The sequence below is a fragment of the Quercus suber genome, unplaced genomic scaffold, assembly GCF_002906115.3.
Source record: "Quercus suber isolate HL8 unplaced genomic scaffold, Cork oak 2.0 scaffold_1046, whole genome shotgun sequence".
NCBI lineage: Eukaryota > Viridiplantae > Streptophyta > Magnoliopsida > Fagales > Fagaceae > Quercus > Quercus suber.
In genome coordinates, this window is record NW_027070456.1 from 110,633 (window position 1) to 133,569 (window position 22,937).

Genomic DNA, 22,937 nt, shown 5'->3' on the forward strand with positions numbered 1-22,937 from the left:
CATTAAGACTCACCATTTACACTTGCTCAGTCATGCAAGCCAACCTGACACTCCAGCTTTCTTGTTGCTGTTGCCCCAATATATGTAACTAGCTAAAAGGGAAATAACAAAGAATGGCGGGTAAAATATAAGAAACTATTTATGGATAAAACTGGTTTTAGTTTTACCTTGTAGAGTTCAACTAACACATTGCCAAGAAATTCCTGAGAATCGTAAGGGCAGAGATGACGAAAAGACTTGATAGCCTCAATTGCCTCATCAGATCGATCCAATTGTTTCATCACAATTGCCATGTCTTTCAAGGCACTATCAAGCCAGTCCACAGCATTATGGCAGACCAGAACAGGAAAATTGCCTTTCTTGGATCCTTGTCTATCAACTGTAGTTGAAGAAACAAACATTTAATAATATTTATAATCAATACAGAGTGGAAAATAACAAAAATTCCAGATGGGTAATCTCAAACATGAAACTATCAAATTTTGATGGGAGAAAGGTTCTGATCTGTAAAATCTATATGATCAGCACAGTTCATATACATTTTCTTTGGCTATTCTTAAAATTTTTTTATAAATGTTTCCTTGATTACTACTACTCTTTTCTTACAATATTTTTAAGATAAGCTTCCGTAACAAGAACCAAATCAATAACATTCAAGAACCAGGAAATTCAAAAAAGCAACACGAACTTGCAATTCAATTCAAACAAATCAGAATCCAGATAAAAATAAAAATAAAAATAAAAAAACCCATATTAGTCTAAACCATATTAAAGGACAAAAAAATCTCAGGGGCAGCATCATTGGCCTCGACTTCTGTGCCAACAGCGGCATTGAAAACCCCATCTTGTTGTTGTTCCATTTCTCTTGCTCCAGCACTTGTGAGCATCTCTCTTAGTAGCTACAGACCACTTGGGTTTTTCCTGTGTTTTCAACCCAAAATTTGCTTTCACAGCAGTTTAAAGAATGCAGTAAAAGCTAAAGAAAGTACTGAATAATGACTATCATCGCTGCCTTAAATTTATTTGGAAAAAATAAATAAATGAAGTAGTCAATTGCAAAAAATGGTTTTGCTGACAATAGCAAAAAGATGATGTCACATACAGTGAATCGATTCGCAGCTGATAAATTTATAACAATAACATGTTGGAAATACAAATTTGAAGCCAGGACCTCCACCCTATCTTGTTTTCTACCAAGTCCAAACACATGCACAGAGAATCAATTATTCATTGGAAGAACGGGGTGTGGAGAAGAATCAATGATCCATTGGAACACTTAAAGCAATAGCAAATTGAATTTCAAGGGTCAGAAAAGACCAAAGATAAGATTATACAATAAGCTAAAGCTAGAAGTTGATATCCCCTAATACTGCGCAGATACCCTTACATGATCACAATCTAGAAGCCTAGATCTACATATCAAAAATAGACAAAAAAAAAAGTTCTCAAACTTGATCAAACTTTAAGCACGAAACGGGGTGTGGAGAAGAATCAATGATCCATTGGAACACTTAAAGCAATAGCAAATTGAATTTCAAGGGTCAGAAAAGACCAAAGATAAGATTATACAATAAGCTAAAGCTAGAAGTTGATATCCCCTAATACTGTGCAGATACCCTTACATGATCACAATCTAGAAGCCTAGATCTACATATCAAAAATAGACAAAAAAAAAAGTTCTCAAACTTGATCAAACTTTAAGCACGAAACATTACTGCCAGACTTACAAAATGTTGTTTTGTAATAATGAAGCATCTAATTGTCGAAGAAAGATGCAAGAAAATCATTATTGGTTCATTTCATTAGATAAGAATGTTACCAGAGGGTTCTGCAAGTAGAAAACTATCAGATTGCGATCTGCAGTGCCAACAACCATCAGGGATGCTGCACTGTAAAAGAATAACAGCGGTCAAGGAGTTGTTGAATATGCACACAGGATTTGACAGCCTTATATCCCAGTACCTAATAATTGGAAGGAAACCAACAGAACAATTAGCAGTCAAGGGCACAAAAGCATCAAGTTGCAAACATAATAGATCAAGAGCATGCAAAATGATATATAATGCAAAAGAAACCCTATGTTGGATAATTATGTCATAACTAGTGAGTGCAAAAATATGTTCAAGTATATAGAATAATAAAAAAAATTCACAATTAGCTACAAAATCAGTAAAAACCACACCTATGAAAGCACAAAAAAAAAAAACTCGTTAGTCTAAACCATATGAAAGCACAAAAAAAAAAAACCCATTAATCTAAATCATCAGCCTTGGCTTCTGTGCCAGCGGCGGCATGGAAAACACCCACTCTGGGAAAAATCTTATTGTTGTTCAAATCTGGCAGTCACTTTCCCAAGAAAATCTTCAAACCCTTTTCTTGAATTTCGAAGAAAAGTGTTTTTTTTTTTTTTTTTTTTTTTTTTTTTTTTTTTTTTTTTTCAGTTGTTGAAGAACCACTTTCTATTTAAGGATAAATTAGAGCATTCAAGAAGAGAGAGAGAGAGAGAGAATCAGATTTTAGAACAATCATATTGATCAATAAACTTCATGCCACAAATTTCAGAGGAGAAACATAGAAACTAAAAGAAAAATCATTTAAAACATCAGGAATATGAAAATTAATTCAAGTCCATATACATTTTAAAGGATATTCCACACCAATTAGAATAAAAAACCAAGAAAGGCATTCAAAATTATACAAAATTTAAAATTCTAGTTAATAAAAATCAATAACATTCAAGAACCAGGAAATTCCAAAAAGCAAGACCAAAGAAAATCCAAAAAGAAGTTTTTCATTACAAACAAGAACCAAATCAACAGAAACTTGCAATTCATTTCAAACAAATCAGAATCCCAAAAAAAAAAAAAAAAAAAAAAACCCATTAGTCTAAACCATATGAAAGCATAAAAAAAAACCCATTAGTCTTCCACTCTGACAGGCATCATCAGCCAGCGGCGGCATGGAAAACCCCCTCACCAAATTTTCTGGGGAAAATCTTTTGAATACATCCCATGCACAAGGGCCCTGCTCTTTTGTGCATTTTTAATGTATTTATTACTTATCCAGGGTAAAAAAAAAAAAAAAACCTTAAAAAACACCAGGAGAATTTCCAAGATTAACAATAGAAAAACAGCTACAAGGACCATGGAGATGGGAAAAAAAGTAACAAGAAAAATAATAATAATAATAATAATATAAAGCCAAAAACATCTAACAATAAAAATTTGTTGACAAGATAAAGGTAGCCATACAGCTACACATAGATGATTTTATTATTCCTCATCTCAGAAAATCATGTGATTTTCTCAATTCCTGTTGCCGCAATAAAATCAGGAAGCTAAAATGGCTGTTTCTCAACACCACGCTTGCCCTGCAAAAAAGAATACCCAATAATGAGACACAAGTAATTGCACTAGCAAAATAGAATAATAATTCTGTAAGAGTACTTTCAAATTTAAGAGGAATTCATTTCAGCCCGAGCATTAAGCACAATGGAAAGTCATCTGTAAATTCAAAGCAGATTAATTAGCAACTCAAATGTAAACAAATCATCGCCAACATATATCATGCAAAGGTACTCTGTTTTAAACCAAAAATAAATAAATAAATAAATTTCCCCATATATGGCATCATAAAAATATATACGCCCCCCACCCACACTAGCAAATACATGAACAAATAAATCATTTAAGGGTGCCCATTGCCAAACACCCACAAGTCCAGTCTCCATGATTGTCACAACAGCCCCCCTGCAAGAACCACATATATAAATATAAGAGAAACCTTATGAACTTGATCTTTCTACACCCTATTCTCTAAATCCCACAAGTTATGCATGCGCATTTTAATTTTTAACCAACAACTTCGGGTCTGCAGAGGTTGCATCCCACACCTGGAAAATGAATAAAATATACGTATGCACAGAACAATAACGATAAGAATAATAAGAAGAAACAACAAAGCACAAGCAAACATCCCTACCTCAACAACATCACATAGAAAAACTCAACACACATAAACCCTAACTTCAACTATCAAGAACCAAAATCCACTAAACATTAAGCAAAATTTGCTATCACAGATTCCAATATCCCATACAAACGAAATCACACCAAAAAAAGAAAAGAAAACCAGTTGAGGAATCATCGTCATCAGCGTCGCTGGAGGGGGCTTGGGAGGCCTTGGAGTTCTTCTTCTGCTTACGGCGGCGGCGGCGACGGCGTCGACGTCGTTCGGTGTCGCGAGACTTCTTGGTGGGGTTAGGGTCAGGGTTAGGGTTAGAGGACAGATCTCCATTGGCAACGGCGCCCTTGGAGAGTAGTAGAGTTTCCGCAGCCATTATTGTAACTTCCTTCCTCTCCTCGCTTCACTTCAGATCAGAGAAACGTAGAAGATGAAGATGAATTTGAACCCGTTTGAAGAGAGAGAGGACCAGATTTTCCTTTTCGTTTTCTTGAATTGAATGTCTGTTTTTGTGGTAAGGAAAAGGAAAACCACCTTCTTGAGGGAAAATTTCCTGCGTTTGAAGATGAAGTTGAAGATCAAGATGGATGATTGGGTTATCCGGAAAAGCGTGAGAGCATTTTTTCCAGAGAGAAAAGTGAAGAAAGGAAAGTGAGAGAGAGAAATTGAAATGAAATGAAATGACGAGCCCTTTTATAAAGTTAGAATTACTAGCCGTTGCACAAGTGCGGCTACTTGCTTTTGATACAAACCCAAAATGATTTTCAAAAAATAAGGACTGATTTTTCTTCTTCTTCTTAAAAAAAATACTGATTTTCAATTATTTTTGTGAATAAAAAATCAGTGTTCTTTTTTTCACCCCTTCTTCTTCTTTGTGCTTTCAAAATAGCAATGGATGAAAAAACCATTTAAAATTTCTTTTGGAAAGTAATGAAAATAATTCATTAAAGATTCTCTGTTCTTATGTTTTAAAAAATTAAGAGTTGTTTTATTTGTTTGTGTGGCTTTCCTCTCAATGATATTGTCATTCAGCCCAAAAAGGGAAGAAAAAAAATTATTTTATTTTTGTGTCTCAATATCTCATATGTTGTGTTGGTATTTTAAATTTTAATACTATCTTTTCTTTTTAAATTGAATAAATATTTAAATTTATAATATTCAATCTAAATCATAAAATTAACTCATTTCAAATAAAGAATATTCATGATGAACAAACTGACTTAATGCTAAATTTAAGCTTTGATTTATTTATTGCTTATATTTCATGTAATTTGATAATCAATCGCTATAGTGAACTACGCATATTAACTCAATATTTATTCCACCCTTCCTTTAAAGTTACCATGGCTTTAGGAAGAGTTTATAATGTACTTTTGTGTTAAAGTTTCTTTCTCTCTTGGGTCAAAAAAAAATAAAAATAAAAGTAAACACTTCTTTCTCTCTCCAGTGTGTGTGCAGGTGCTTTTAAGCCACTTCTTTTTTTGGTAAAAGAAAACCACTTTCCCTCTCCTGTGTGCGCACGCACACTTTTGAGTATACTTTTTTTTTTTTTTGGTGGTAAAAGAGAGTATAATTCTGCTATTTATATGAATTCTTGCTATACAAAAATGTGTCAAATCTAAATTGCTTTTTTTTTTTTTTTAATTTAAACTTATCAATATCATCAAATGGTTGATCATTATCTATTGAATTGCAATGCAATCACCATCTTGTTGCGTATTTGGTAATTGATAGTAGATGATATCTCAATATAAACAAATAATTAATGGTTATGCTTGTCTTTTAGTGTTTTTTTTTTTTTTTTTTTTTTTTTTTTAAGTTGAGTTGGTTTGAAATTTTAATAGTTAGTTGTTGATATTTAATAAAATTGGTTGATCGTAGTGTTGTGCTAGATGTGTAGTCTCGTTTTGTATGTATGTGTGTATTTTTGGATGTTAAAATGGAAGATGAGTTTTTGACAAACAATTTTATGTTATTCATTGAAAAGATCATTACAATATTTTATACAAATTCAATTATAAATCATTTCTAAAATTTATAAGATTTAAAAGACCGCTGAGTCTCTTTTTCATAGATAATTACGTTGTTAATACTTAATACTAAATGGATGTTATTTGGAGTTTTATAATGATTTTTTTTTTTTTATACTTCGCCTCCCCTAACTTGAACTCTTAGCTCCGTTCCTAGTGCGAGACTCAGTATCTATCACCACCATCCCACCAAAATCAAAATCAAAACCCGCTACCACAAAGGGAGAGAAAAAGATAGCGGTTTTTATGTATTTATTTATTTATTTATTTGAGACTCAAGAGAAGAGAAGAGAATTAATTTGGGAGTGTGGAGAGAGAGGTGGTTTTGGGAGTGTGGAGAGAGAGGGGTTTTTGGGAAAGAGAGCTGGGGGTATTTTTTTATCTATACTATTAATAACAAGATTCCTTGTTTGTATTTCGACACTTTGCGTACTAAAATACTCTTACACAAATTTTTAAACTCTCTAGTTAAATAATTTTAGTTAAAAAAGTAATTTTAGTTAAATAATTTTAAATTAAAAAACACAAACTAATTAAAAAAGTAATTTATTGTTCCTAAGTTTTAGGCTTTTTCTTTTATCTTTTCCATTCAGCCGAAAACATAGGACATTATTTCTATCTCATTTTTAAATATTATTTCACGTTACCTTACCTCTTTCTTAAAAAAAAAAAATACACACAATTATTTATATATCATTTTTAAACATTATAACACTAATCCAAAAAATAAATAAATAAATAAAAGTATTATTGCACGCGCAAAGTACATGTGGTGAGTCTAGTAATAATATAATATCATTTTCTTTCTCTTTTCTTTTCTTTTTTTGCTAAATGTTTATCATTTTAATTTTGAATAATTGTAATCATAAGACAAATTATAATTCCAAAACTATTTCAAACAAGGAAAACCCCTTAAATAATAGTATAGATTATTTCATAGCCCATGGTCAACAACTAGAAAAATAGCTCTCAAAAGATGTACAAGTCAGATTTGATCTAAAATAAGTGGGGTTTAATTTAAGATGTTTAAATATAATATATATATATATATGTAATTGGCTTATATCAACACTATTGAGTTTTGCTTTTAAAAAAAAAAAAAAACTATTTAGTTTTCAATACACATAGTTGTTCTTAAAAAGATTGTGTTAGAATTAAAAAATTTAATTCAATAAATTTAATTTAGTGATAATTAAGTTATTTAGAATTCTTTTTTATGGTGAAAATGACACTATCTTTACCACATATTTTGGCTTTGTAACACAAAATGACCCCATGAGGCTTAGCAAGGAAAATCAAAGACAAAAGTATAATGACTGTGGCAATGCTGAAAAGGTTTTTCCTCCAAAAATACACGGATCAATATTGATGAAGAAAGAATATGATTGGAATTGTAACACTTTCACAACAAATTTTAAGTGACAAGTTGTTACTAGTTTTAATTTGAATCCATTATTGAAATTATTTTTTTACCCACCAATAATAACATCCCACATAGTATTTATTGTGAAAATGTTGTGGGTGAGTATTTCTCTAAAAAAAAGGCTTTGAAGGACTGACTTGTAAGAGGTACCTAGTACGTTAATATGCCTAAAGTGCTCACGTGTGACACGTGAATACTCCTACTGTTCTCAATGTGTTGATATGTTGGGAGAAAAATAAATATCTTTTTATTAAAATATATTATTTATTTACTTTAAAATATCATTTATCGTTTATTACTTTAAATATATCATTTATTAAAGTAAAACTTCCTCCTTGCTTTACAAAAATAAAGTAATAATTGACACAAAATCTAAAATGGAATTGAAATCTCCTTGAACACTAAATAGAAATTTTTTTAAAATATATTGTAACACTTGAAATCTAATGGGACAGTTCAAAAAAAAAAAAAAAAAAAAAAATTCTGTAATAATTTTGAAATTTGTTTAAACAATTGGTACAAAAATAAAAGTGGAACTTCATGCTAGAGATCTTGCTCTTCCTTAGATAATAAATGAAGGTTTCCAATTTCTCTTTGCTTATCTCCTCTTTCTTGAGTTTCCACAGCCATTCTCTTGTTTTTGCACCTCATCTGTATTGATGGCATTAACATAATACTACAGAATTACATGCAAGCATTATATAGTAATAGCAAAACAAATTCATCCAAAACAAACAAACAAACAAATTGATATGATTCTATAAGGGAAACGTTGAAATCTATGTACAAATATTTGGCACTCCAATTATGGATCTATAGGAAGATGTCAACAACATTGAATAAAATCCAAAATTTTAATTTAGAGCAAAAAGAGACAATAATTACTATATCAAAAGAAACAAAAATTTTGGGCTTTATTCAATTAGGTAAGAATAAGATTTGAAGTAATCTACCACTTTGTTAAGCAATTTTTCTTGAAACCTCAAATTTGAATCTAAACTAAGATTATTTTTTTGCCCCAAAAATAACAATCAGTAACAATCTGCCACTTAGGATTTGTTGTAAAAATGTTGTAGACATATCATTTCTCTATCTACATTTTGGATGAGTTTTAAAAAGAGAATCCGAAAATTTTGCAAAGAGAAAAATTAGTTTTGCACGTTAAGTGTTTTTTTTTTTTAATAATTTTTTAAGGAAAAGATAATGATTTCTACATTTTGGGTGGGTTTTAAAAATGATGTATATTTTTTATTTTATTTTTTTTGTTAAACCGCATAAGATGCAATTAAAAAATTAATTTTAGTTCAATTAAAATAATAATAGTAATAATAATTTGAGTTCAAATAGAACATTAGGACTATTTAAATTTTGAACAAACCAAAGGGAAATGTGAGGATTAAAAAAAAAAAAAAAAAGAGCAAGAAAGAAAACGTGGATTGTGGATTTGAGGAAGAGTAGCAAAAGAGTTAAGAGAATTTTTTTTTTTTAATATTTGTTTTAAAGAAAAGATAATAGAATCCGAAAATTTTGCAAAGAGAAAACAATTTAGTTCCAAACGTTAAGAGGTTTTTTTTTTTTTTTTTTTTTTNTAATTCCAAAACTATTGGTTGTGACTTCCGAGTTGTGAGCTTACTAACAGGTTTAGGCCTTGAACAACCCAAGTGGCAATGACAATATCGGGCAATGCCCCAATGCATGAAATTAAGTAATGCGGCCTAAAACCTTATAATCTTATCAGAATATAAATAAATGGGCTAGTGCTTATTTCACCTCAATTATTACCTACTAGCCTCATCACATGCTTTGCACGTGCGATGATTTTTATTTTTTGGTTAGTAGTCCTATTTTGTAAAAAAAGAAAAAAAAATTTTTTTTTTTATTTTATTTATATATATATATTTATTTTAAAATTTTAATTTATAAGTGAATAAATTAATTTGAAAATTAATAGGAAAGTGGTTATATTTTTTAGGCAGTGTTTTAGTGGAAGTTAGAGTTGCATTTTTACCGGATTATCCTTTAATTTAGTCTCTATTTAAACATAGGGGTGTAGGGGTATTTTAAAACTAAAAATGAGGAATCCAAACAGGGGAAGCTAAAGTAAAAAAATGAGGAATTCAAACAAGGAAAACCCCTTAAATAATAGTATAGATTATTTCATAGCCCATGGTCAACAACTAGAAAAATAGCTCTCAAAAGATGTACAAGTCAGATTTGATCTAAAATAAGTGGGGTTTAATTTAAGATATTATATATATATATATATATATATGTAATTGGCTTATATCAACACTATTGAGTTTTGCTTTTTTTTAAAAAAAAAAAACTATTTAGTTTTCAATACACATAGTTGTTCTTAAAAAGATTGTGTTAGAATTAAAAAAATTTAATTCAATAAATTTAATTTAGTGATAATTAAGTTATTTAGAATTCTTTTTTATGGTGAAAATGACACTATCTTTACCACATATTTTGGCTTTGTAACACAAAATGACCCCATGAGGCTTAGCAAGGAAAATCAAAGACAAAAGTATAATGACTGTGGCAATGCTGAAAAGTTTTTCCTCCAAAAATACACGGATCAATATTGATGAAGAAAGAATATGATTGGAATTGTAACACTTTCACAACAAATTTTAAGTGACAAGTTGTTACTAGTTTTAATTTGAATCCATTATTGAAATTATTTTTTTACCCACCAATAATAACATCCCACATAGTATTTATTGTGAAAATGTTGTGGGTGGAGTATTTCTCTAAAAAAAAGGCTTTGAAGGACTGACTTGTAAGAGGTACCTAGTACGTTAATATGCCTAAAGTGCTCACGTGTGACAACGTGAATACTCCTACATGTTCTCAATGTGTTGATATGTTGGGAGAAAAATAAATATCTTTTTATTAAAATATATTATTTATTTACTTTAAAATATCATTTATCGTTTATTACTTTACATATATCATTTATTAAAGTAAAACTTCCTCCTTGCTTTACAAAAATAAAGTAATAATTGACACAAAATCTAAAATGGAATTGAAATCTCCTTGAACACTAAATAGAAATTTTTTTAAAATATATTGTAACACTTGAAATCTAATGGGACAGTTCAAAAAAAAAAAAAAAAAAAAAATTCTGTAATAATTTTGAAATTTGTTTAAACAATTGGTACAAAAATAAAAGTGGAACTTCATGCTAGAGATCTTGCTCTTCCTTAGATAATAAATGAAGGTTTTCCAATTTCTCTTTGCTTATCTCCTCTTTCTTGAGTTTCCACAGCCATTCTCTTGTTTTTGCACCTCATCTGTATTGATGGCATTAACATAATACTACAGAATTACATGCAAGCATTATATAGTAATAGCCAAAACAAATTGATATGATTCTATAAGGAAACGTTGAAATCTATGTACAAATATTGGCACTCCAATTATGGATCTATAGGAAGATGTCAACAACATTGAATAAAATCCAAAATTTTAATTTAGAGCAAAAAGAGACAATAATTACTATATCAAAAGAAACAAAAATTTTGGCTTTATTCAATTAGGTAAGAATAAGATTTGAAGTAATCTACCACTTTGTTAAGCAATTTTTTCTTGAAACCTCAAATTTGAATCTAAACTAAGATTATTTTTTTGCCCCAAAAATAACAATCAGTAACAATCTGCCACTTAGGATTTGTTGTAAAAATGTTGTAGACATATCATTTCTCTATCTACATTTTGGATGAGTTTTAAAAAGAGAATCCGAAAATTTGCAAAGAGAAAAATTAGTTTTGCACGTTAAGTGTTTTTTTTTTTTAATAATTTTTTAAGGAAAAGATAATGATTTCTACATTTTGGGTGGGTTTTAAAAATGATGTATATTTTTTTTTTTTTTTTTTGTTAAACCGCATAAGATGCAATTAAAAAATTAATTTTAGTTCAATTAAAATAATAATAGTAATAATAATTTGAGTTCAAATAGAACATTAGGACTATTTAAATTTTGAACAAACCAAAGGGAAATGTGAGGATTAAAAAAAAAAAAAAAAAAGAGCAAGAAAGAAAACGTGGGATTGTGGATTTGAGGAAGAGTAGCGCAGAAAAATTAAGAAGAATTTTTTTTTTTTTAATTTTTTTTTAAATGTGTACATTCTAGATGGGTTTTAAAAATAAAACCCTAAAAATTTGCTAAAAGGTTGTGTAAATGCTTGGTAGTGGGGTTGTACATGGGATTTTTATTTACAAAAAAAATTAATTTTGAATTTTCTTACATGCTCCATTTTTTATTTTTTAAGTGTAATGATAATATGAGGTATTGGGGGTATTTTAGTCAGTAGAAGTAGAATTAACTAACTTTCTGAATTCGCTTAATACAGAGATATATGTGATTAGCTTATATCAATACTATTGCTTATTAAAAAAATATTGAGTTTTCAATGCACATAGTTGCTCTTAAAAAGATTGTATTAGAATTAAAAAATTTAATTTAGTGATGAGTTATTTGGAATTTTTATTTTTTATGGTGAAAATAACATTATTTTTGCCACATATTTTGGCTTTGTAACACCCAATGACTTCATGAGGCTTAACAAGGAAAATCAAAGACAAAAGCATAATGTGGCAAAGCTAAAAATGTTTTTCCTCCAAATATACATGGTTTGATATTGATGAAAAAAGAAAAAAAATTGGAATTGTAAGAGCAAAATGAGTTAAGACTTAAGAGGCTTGATTTGCAAGGATTTTAGAATGCAATGGGGGTATTTAAATATACATCTTTGGTGAAGTTATTAAAAATGATTAGGGGAAATTGTTGCACTATTTCTAGGAAGAGGACTTGTCTTTTGATGAGATGTTCACACCTCATAACGTATTTTTGTGTTTGACATTATTGTTATTTCCTTTTCCTCTCAAATCACACATGACGTATCAAGTCCAATCAAATCAAAGAATAACTTTCCATAAAAAATAGCCGACAAAGAAAGCTCTCACATTGTTTGGGCATATCTATATGACATTCTTTACATTAATTGCATTTAATGTCAAAAGCAAAAGAACAATAAAACAAAGAGAAATATTATGTATATAATATTTTGGTAACACTTTCACAACAAATTTTAGGTGACAAGTTGTTGCTAGTTTTAATTTGAATTCATAATTGAAATTATTTTTTTAACAGTCAATAACAACATGCTACATAGTATTTGTTGTGAAAATATTTTGAAAATGTAGTGGACAGAGTATTTCCCTAAAACAAAAGACGACTGACTTGTAAGATGGACCTAGTACGTCAATGTGCCTAAGGCCCTCACGTGTGACACCATGAATACTCCTACATGTTCTCAATGCATTGATACTTTGGGAGAAAAATAAATATTCTTCTTATTAAAATATATAATTTATTTTAAAAATACTTAAAAAAATTTGACACTAATTATTTTGAAAACTTTAAATAATTATAAAATATGCAATAACTAAATAAAAACATACCTAAAACATATTTTAATTAATCGAGATATCCACACTTGGTGGTGGTCTAAATTATTTAGAATTGTAATATATATAATTGCATGTTTGTATCAATATCCGCGTCAATGCTTCTTAAACCAAACTTAATTACCTAATACAATATAGGGTGGAACTAAAGAAGTTAACGGGTAAGATTAATACATGAATCGTGCATTTATGCCATAAAGGGAATTTTTTTTTAACAAATGATTCATGTTGATTATGTGCAATTTCCATTGTTATAATCCACATCTCTCTCTTGATGGGAGCATACAAATTTGACATTGTAAACTCTTGGTGGTATGCGTATTACATAGGATTTTCAACGTAGGATTTTCAACGAAACTATGATGAAGGTTTTGCATTTGTGAAATAGGCAAGAGAAGAAATTAATTATATCAGCCAAAGCTCCACTACCAACTTGATAAGATATATGTCTAATGCCCCTACACATGTCAAAATGGCTCTAGGGCTAAGACAAAAAAACAAGACAAGTGATAAACAATCCTAGGCAACATGAATATAAGCCTGCGGCCCCTAAATAATATAAAAATTGGCTCAAAACCTAGATAGAATAAAGATAGACCTAAAACTAAGATGGAGAGAACATGGACCTAAGAGCATTAGCATTGGGGGTGTAAAAACCCCTCTAGTTGCTATTTTACCAACCAAGACACTAAAAGAGGGCTTTACCTGGGTATGGATACCTAAATTTTTTTGCCAACTATAAACAGTAAGGTTGTATATATACAACCCTACCATTCATGGGTTGTAAAAATAAAAAACACACGCCTTAATCACTCTCTCTCGTTATTGTGACCAATCAAACTCTCTCTCCTCTTATCCTCTACTAGAAAGTAATTACTCTCAACAATTTAATCATCAATTATAGCATATTTCCACTCAAGTAGCAAGTATTTATCGAGGAATGGACATACCAAGCTTTCATCAACTATCGCAAACAAAAAGAAAAAAAAAAAAGAAGAAGTTATTTTCATGAACTATATGCAACTAACAACAAAACAAAAGCTCAAACCTCTCTCACTTACATAATAACTAGAATTTTCCACTATGCTGTAAAGCCAAAAGAGTGGCTTGTTTCATAGATAGCATCATAGCACTCATCTAGTCGGCTTTTGTGAAGTTGAAATGCAGGATTAACCCAAGCTCCACAGCTGCATTGCATACCTGCCCAGTTGAAGTAACCCAAGCGGGCATTGCAGCCCATGCACAGAAGTCTCTCTTGCACATTACCTTCTTGTACTGGCCAATTCCAAAACCATGTTATGCTATTATTTTATGAACATGTATATGTCCAGAAATAAATTAGGATAAGAACTTAAAAATCACCTGTTTCCATCCATTTCATTGGCTCTACAAAAATGGAGGTGCACTCAACAGGTTCCTTTTCCTTTTTCAAGGCATCACCGCTTCTCTTTTGCCATTTAAAGCATGATTCTCCCTTACCACGCTCATGAGGAACTAAGTTCTCCTGTACAGCAACTATTCTCCGACATTTCTTACAGCGGTATATGACTTGAGGCTTTTGGACGGGTTCCAAATTAGAGTTACCAGCAGCATCCATTGGCATATGATTATCATCAGATGTTTCTTGAGGTTTTTGGATAGATTCCAAATTGCAGTTACTAAAAGTAGCCATTTGCTAATGATTATCAGATGTTCCTTGCCCTATGCACTGTCAATACCCAAAGAGAGATAGAAACATATTTAGAAAACCATTCCTAAGACTTCTTAATTAGTTAAGACTGTATACTAAGAGCAAAATAGATAGGATCATATACTAAATTCATGCTCAGAGATTTTGACCTGACGCTCATTTTTAAGTTTAAAACCATAGAAAATTCACCAATTTAACCATAAGATGGGGCCCCAAGGAAAGGCAAGATACCAATTATGAAATTCATACAGTAAGAAATATCTCAAATCATGGAACTCGAGACATTGATTCAACTGTTAAGAACTTGTGCTAGTGAAGTGAGTCTTGTATGTTCACAGATCACTACTTCTTAAGTAGACACCAGTTCATGGAGATAACAGTTGTAGTCCCATGCATAAAACTATTACAGAGGCAAAATGCAAGTTTATTTTGAAAGGTAACCATAACAAAATACACAGCTAATTCAATAAGAAAATAATGCAAGGAAATAGACTCAAACTCAGAAGCATGTCCACATGAAACACGGAAAATCATCCATGCACAAGACGTTGCATCTCCCCTTACATAGCCACCCAAAACAAAGTGAAAAAATCAATAAACCTCCTGCACCTGTTATTTGCTACACCTTATTTTTTGATAGGTAATAGATATTTTCATTAATAAAAAAGTACATCATGTTTATGATGATGAACAGACTGTACTTGAAACAAATACAAATAAAAAATCACAGAGAAACAGAAACAAAATGCAGGAAATCAAATATGGAAATACCTCACGCCCAAGATTATATCTTTAAGAAAGCTTAATTTTCAAAGGAAACTTCAAAATTCTTAACAAAGCTTTCATTCTAACCACTTAGGATTGGCTAACCCTATCTAAGGCCATGACCTTGATCTGATCCTTGGCAATCATGTTTGGTCATGGCCTAACCCACATTAATTTTGAGCTTCCTTTTTACCTTTAGACAACTTCAACTCATATTCATTTTGTTCTTTTTCAGCTTTACACCGAGCAGCTACTATCAATTCACTTCAACAAATTCACGCATTCCTTTTGAGTGTTGCATTTTTTGCATATTGTCAACTATCTTTAAGATTATTTCCCCTCATAATACATCAATTGGTGCTACTTACTACTCATGAACGTTACAATGTCTTAACTCCTTTATCGAAACTCAAAATTTGGGTGAAAGTAGACAGAAAATTTAATTGCCTTTGTTGGACAAATGCAACTTTTCCCCAGGCAACCTTCTAATCCCAATGAACCTGGTAAATTAGGAGCAATGATGCATCCAATTCATAAAAGACATTAAACTCTCATCCTTCAGTAGATTCCATGCCATTAAAAGGTAGCCGCTAAATGGATTATCTAAATAGGCTTAATCTTTCAATGGTATATCCTTTGTCCTCATCTTCCAATGAAGTCAGTCCTTATACAGTAACAACAAAGCCTTAAAAAATCCATTCATAATAATAATGACTAAATTTCATGTTGGCCATCAACCTATCACATCCCTCCTCCTTTTCTAAGATTGGGACCAACTGTGAACAAAATATATGGTGATAAATTGATTCTGCCATGCCTATTAAAAATTATAAATGAAGGACATCTAATCTTAGATATCAACTACACCATAACGCTAGAGATGGCCGAAGAACTTTCATAAGCAAAGATTTCTATTTGGTGAGAACCAAAGACCTAACATACAATGAAGGAAATTGGATGAAAGACTTCCTACTTGCCATGGCTAATTTAGATATGCTAACATCTCCTCCTTCTTTGCATTAGAAACACCTATTCATATAAGGCCCATGATTGGGAATTGTTTAATCGTCTTATCTTTATATAATTGGTAAGTTGCACATTCACCCTAGAAATTTTTATTTTTAAATCCAGAACCTCACCCTCCACCCATTCTTATGTATTGAAGTTCCACAGTTCATTGGCACCCATTCATATAACTTACCTCCATTCAATCGATTGGATAGTGGGAAACATCTTCTGCAAAGGCTTATTTCAATGTGACACAAGTATTTGAAATTTTTTACCCTCATTTTCTTATCCTTCCTAACCCGGAGGGAACCAGGACCGGAGTTAGGGGGCAAAAGTATAAACAAAAAAAAAATTATGAAACTCCAACCATCAACAAAGACAAATACACACAAGCACTGTGCACACAAAAACTAACCAATAAATTTCAAAATTACAAATAGTGTGTTTAAAAAAAATTAAAAAGTCAACTTATTTTACTATTCAATCTTTTTTTTGTTATTATATATGAGTTTTATTGTACATTTTGCTATTATTTATGATTTTCACTATATAATTTTAGTTAATTTTTAGCTTTATTTACAATATTTTCAATAAAAAATTTTCAGTTTCAACGAAATAAATAGATTCAAAATAGGCCATAATCTCTTTAATTATTTACAACATAAAAAAATATATCTTTAATTTTTTAATAGAAACTAGTCAGATGGACAAAAACAACCTCACATAGGCCACCGCAGAAGCTACTATTTATCAAATCAAACAGTACAAGAGTAACAAGGCATTCACATTTATTATCTATTAAAAATTATTACTTTTAGTTATATTAAAAAAGAGAAAGAGAAAGGTGGAGTCGGAAGCTCTATTTAATCTCGTCTCTGCCTCATTACCTCTCTTTTTATTTTCACAACTCATATAATCAAACCAACCAAGCACTAGTCTCTAGAGATTCATATATGAGAGGAATAAAATATTATCATCCAAAAAAAGATAGATTAGATATAAATACCAAATTTGGGTGGTGCTGGTGGTGGCGGCGTGGTGCTGATCTGGTCTGCTACTTTGCTTCTGCTCTGCTCTGGTTTGGTTTGCTTCCGCTGCCGTCTGCCCAACCCCGCCCACTCCCAGGTCCTAGAATCGGCTAAGGATTTTTTATTTTTTATTTTTTTTTGTCTTGCGTGTGTTTGTTTTGGGGGTGTTAGTTGGGTTTGGGGGTAATAATTTTTTTTATAGTTTTTAAAAATATTAATAATATTATTTGGGGGGGGGGGGTTAAAGTACAATTTTATTAATATAAATTGTTAAAAATAGTATATCATATTCATAATTTTAAAAATTGGATCGGAGATGGTTCGATTGGTTTAATTGGAATGCGGCCACTGATCCGGTTTGGTTATGATTAAAAACCGAAAAATTATAAAAAACTGAGATTAATTGGGAATCGGCCGGTTAACTGTAGAAATCCGGAAACCAATATGGTTGAACCGGTTTTATAGACTACGTAGAAACTCATGCATTTTGCAGCAGAAAGACAAAAAAAAAAAAAAACATTTTTTTTTCTCAAATACACCATGAAAAACTATAAGAATGATGATCCAAGACCGTGGAAATGCAAAGACTTCAAAAAGAGAGAGAGAAAGATAGAATGAGGTAAAGAACTAGAAATTGAAATGTGATACTTGATTATTTTTTAGCTAGATCGTGGATTACCTTAGCAGCTTCAACTTATTGAATTTTTTTTTTTTTTTTTTTAATTTTGAAATTTGCAGCAGAATTGAGAAACATGAGAGACTCTGAGAGTTTGAGAGACTTCAAGAGCCATCGTTTAAAACAAAATCAGCTCATCATCTGTTTGCTTGTTCACACTTAGGTTAGGCACACACTAATTTGAAACATGGACTATGATGATATAGATTATGATGAAGGTTATAGTATAAGAGATATAGACAATAATTGGTCAAACAGTAATATGGATTATGAAACAGATTCTGATTCTGACAGTGATATTGATGATTTTAATTATAATAAAAACACAAATAATTGGAGTATATTAACAGGAGACAAAATCAACCGACAGACTAATAGACACAGTAATAACTTCTTAGATATGATTAATAAAAAATTAGAATCTATAGAAAATACTGAAAGACTTGCTACATGTACTAAAGTAGAAAGAAAAAATGATAGTTTTTCGGACCTCTATGAAAGATTGAAAGTTTTAAATTCAAGTTCAAAGAAAGAAAATTTGAACCTCATCTAGATCACATTTAACCAATACTATGACAGATAATGAGATAATAGGCAAAAGGATAATTCGACATATATTGATATATCAATAAGTATGATAGATAATTCAAAACCAACTGACAGAACTATATCTATAATATATAAAGAAAAAGAAAAAGACGAATCAAAGAAAGAAACTAGTCAGATAGGGATTATGCATGAAGAAAGTAAAAGACAAAAGACTAATAACATGAAAGATGGCCCTGCTCAGGAAAGAATAACACGTATGGAAGATAAAGAAATGTTTAAAAAAGGGATGGTAAAAGAAATGATAGAAATAATTGAAAGACAAAATGATGAAAAAATGGTAGTTATGCATAGGAAACTAGATATAAAGGATAAGATAGAAAAAGTTAATAATAGTCCAAAAGAAGTGGTGGAAAAGCAAAAAGAAGAAGCTAGTTTAGTACAAATTATATGTAAGAAGCTAGAAATAGAAAGAGACATAGAAAGACAAAATAACATAATAGAAGAAGTTATACGTACAAAGCTAGAGCAAAGAGAAGAAATAAAAAGAGATAGAGAAATAGTCAACAAAAGTAGGAAAAAATAAAAATAATAGTTTAAAAGAGGTAATTGATTAAAGACTAAAACTAATCGAGAGATCTATGGCAAATAACAGTTTGGCAGAATTAACTAAAAAGATAGAAATTTTAAATTTACCTTTAGACACAGACGGTAAAAAAGTAATAGCAGTTTTAAATATTACTGAAGTATTAGATAATGAGGATACTGACAGACATACTAGACATATTATTTGCCATAAATGCAAAAAAGATGGACATACTAAAAAACAATGTGCTAGACAGAATAAAATTGCTAAACGAATCAGTATGTTAGAATTTGAAAAAAACACACTAAATGAATTAATGAAAATATTTAATGTCAGCCAAAAAGAGATAGATCAAGTAAAGAAAAAGGAAGAACTAAAATCAACCAACCCACTTAAAGTTAATAAAAGAAAAAGAAAACAAAAAGACATAGTAATGAAACTGATAGAAAATCTACCTAATCACTTAAAAGACAAAAGAGATTATTTATTAAAATTGGAGGAATCCATAGACATAACTATTGCTTGTATTAGATGTAAGAAATATATACATCATGTTATAGAGTGCAGAAAAGAAGAAAGAGCCAAAAAAGAAAAAGACAAGCAAGAGAAGATAGAAAAGAAAAAAGATGACGAAAGATAGAATCAGTAACTTTACAAGATTTAATGACAGAAGCGAAAATACTCAAACAAGAAATTAAAGATATTAAAGAAGATAATCACATATATATAAATGAAGGGAATATGTTAGGAATAATAAATTTAAAAGAATTATCTAAACCCCCACCTTTATTAGAAAAAGACAATGGTAATAAACAAAATTTCTTAAGCCTAATTGACAGAGTAATCTTCCAAAAATGGTATACAGAAATTACTTTAGTAATTAATAAAGAATTTTCCTTGACAGAAATTGCTTTAATAGACTCAGGTGCTGATATGAACTGTATACAAGAAGGATTAGTACCTTTAAAGTATTATGAAAAATCATCTGAAAGATTAACCCAAGCTAATGGAGAAAAGCTAATAATTAATTATAAAATACCTAATGTCCACATATGTAATGATGGAGAATGCTTTGAAACAGCTTTTGTTTTAATTAAAGATCTTTCTTCTAAAATCATTTTAGGAAATCCCTTTATGGCTTTACTTTACCCCTTTTTAAGGACAGAAGAAGGAATTAAAACTAATGTGTTAGGAAAAGACATACTTTTTAAATTTATCTTGCCACCTATCTCGAAAGAAATCTATTCCCTTGATAACATTTCCATAATAAAGGAAATTGATAGAAAAAGAATTGGCAGAAAGAATAGACATTTAGAATTTTTAAAGACAGAAATAATATACAAAATAATTACTGATCAATTAACAAACCCTATACTACATCATAAAATAAAATCATTCAGACAACAAATTGAGGCAGAAATTTGTTCTAATCTCCCCACCGCCTTTTGGCATAGGCATTGACATATAGTACAATTACCTTATGAAAAAGACTTCAATGAAAGACAGATACCTACTAAGGCTAGACCAATACAAATGAATAATGAATTATTAGAACACTGTAAAAAAGAAATTGAAGATCTTTTAAATAAGGGTTTAATCAGAAAAAGCAAGTCTCCTTGGAGCTGTGCTGCTTTTTATGTTAACAAACTGGCAGAATTGGAACGAGGAGTTCCAAGATTAGTTATAAATTATAAACCTTTAAATACATCATTACAACGGATAAGATATCCTATTCCTAATAAGAAAGATTTACTTGACAGAGCATAAGCAACCATATTTTCTAAATTTGATATGAAAAGCGGATTTTGGTAGATACAGATAGATGAGAAAGACAGATATAAAACTGCTTTTACAGTTCCTTTTGGTCATTATGAATGGAATGTTATGTCTTTTGGATTAAAAAATGCACTAAGTGAATTCCAAAATATAATGAATGATATATTTACACATTTTACAAAATTCTCAATTGTCTATATAGATGATGTGTTAATTTTCTCCAAATTAATCGATGACCATTGGAAACATTTAGATATATTTGTCAAAGTAATTAAACACAATGGATTAGTTGTTTCAGCCACTAAGATAAATTTATTCCAAGATAAAATTCGATTTCTAGTACATAATATTTATAAGGGAACCTTAAGCCCCATTGATTGAGCCATTCAATTTGCAGATAAATTTCCAAATGAAATAAAAGATAAAAATCAGTTACAAAGATTTCTTGGTAGCCTAAATTATGTTTCAAATTATTTTCAAGGACTAAGAAAAATATGTAGACCCTTATATAAAAGGCTAGAAAAGAACCCCCTTGCATGGACAGACAAACATACCATGATAGTTCGACAGATTAAAAAATATGTTAAACAACTCCCTTGCATTGTTATTCCTTCATGCCATGCTTTTAAGATTGTTGAGACAGATGCTTCTGACATAGGTTATGTTGGAATCCTAAAACAAGTAACAAAAGATGATACTAAAGAACAAATTGTTAGATTCCATTCTAGCTCCTGGACAGCTACCCAGCAGAACTACAGTACTATTGAAAAAGAAATTTTATCTATTATATTGTGTGTTTCAAAATTCCAAAATGATCTTTTTAACCAAAATTTTTTAATCCGAGTTGATTGTAAAAGTGCTAAAGACGTTTTACAGAAAGATGTTCAAAATCTTGTTTCTAAACAGAGTTTTGCAAGATGGCAGTATATTTTAAGTGTTTTTGATTTTGATATTANAGAGCCAGCTGTATGAACCGTTAGAGCACATTGAAGCCACATTACAAAGCATAAAACATTACCAAGAGGGACATTAAGGCTACTATAACTACCCCAACGGCTAAAAGCTATAAAAACATATATAAGGCCCTCACAATATCAACACAAGGTACAAGAAATACTCAGATAATTTTACTGTTATTCTACGATTCTGTTTTAACTTACAAAGGGCTCCCTTGTATTGACTTTGGCATAAGAGACATTGTGGTAGGCACCAAACCAGTAAACATCTTTAAGGATACATTCACATAGACTAGGGATTGGTTCCATCTGCCCACTCTGACTGAAGAACTTACGCTTCATCATTTTGACACTGTCTGTGGGAACACATTTTCGTATTCATATTCGAAAACGCAGTTTCCATCAACTTCTATATTCAGATAGAGTCCAATCAAGATTCCGCAGCCTTGACTTAACAAGTCCAAGCTCTTGCGGCCACCGTTGAAGAACTTACCAGACAAAATCAGGAAATGAAGTTGCAGCTTCAACAAGAGGAGAATCAATCCAAGGGCAACCTGGAGGATGAGGGAGACAGCCATAGAAGAAGTAATCATCAAAGACCTACTACTCCAGATGAACAGAATTCAGATCTTCTTCGAGAGATAAGGAAAGAGTTGGATGAGTTAAGGAATGCCATCAATGAGAAAACGGACCGGAGCGTTGATAGAATGGTAAGGGCCACAGATTCGCCTTTCACTACAGCAATCCTCGAATGTCTAGTGTTGTCGAAATTTCATTTGCCTTAACTTGAGCCGTTCGACGGGCTTAAGGACCCTCAGGATCACCTTAATACCTTCAAAACGACACTGGGCCTTCAACAGCCCCCTAACGAGATACTGTGTCATTCCTTCCCCACCACTCTCAAAGAAGCTGCAAGGGAATAGTTCACAAAGTTGCTAACATCGTCCACTGACAACTTCGAGTAGTTGAGCAATGCCTTCTTGCGTCACTTCATTAGGGGGCAACGTCCTAAGAG

The 22,937-nt window shown here is 30.8% G+C and overlaps 1 protein-coding gene across 1 annotated transcript; it reads right to left on the reverse strand.

The window, feature by feature from the left end:
- Positions 1–13,764: 13,764 nt before the first annotated feature.
- On the reverse strand, positions 13,765–17,554 carry LOC112034067 (probable inactive dual specificity protein phosphatase-like At4g18593). Its single transcript, XM_065769081.1, has 3 exons — positions 17,361–17,554; positions 14,254–14,599; positions 13,765–14,166 (listed from the first exon to the last, which is right to left on the reverse strand). Exons 2-3 carry the CDS (start codon positions 14,561–14,563, stop codon positions 13,973–13,975), a joined length of 504 nt encoding a protein of 167 aa, XP_065625153.1. The 5' UTR covers positions 14,564–14,599; positions 17,361–17,554; the 3' UTR covers positions 13,765–13,972.
- Between the last annotated feature and the right edge of the window lie 5,383 nt (positions 17,555–22,937).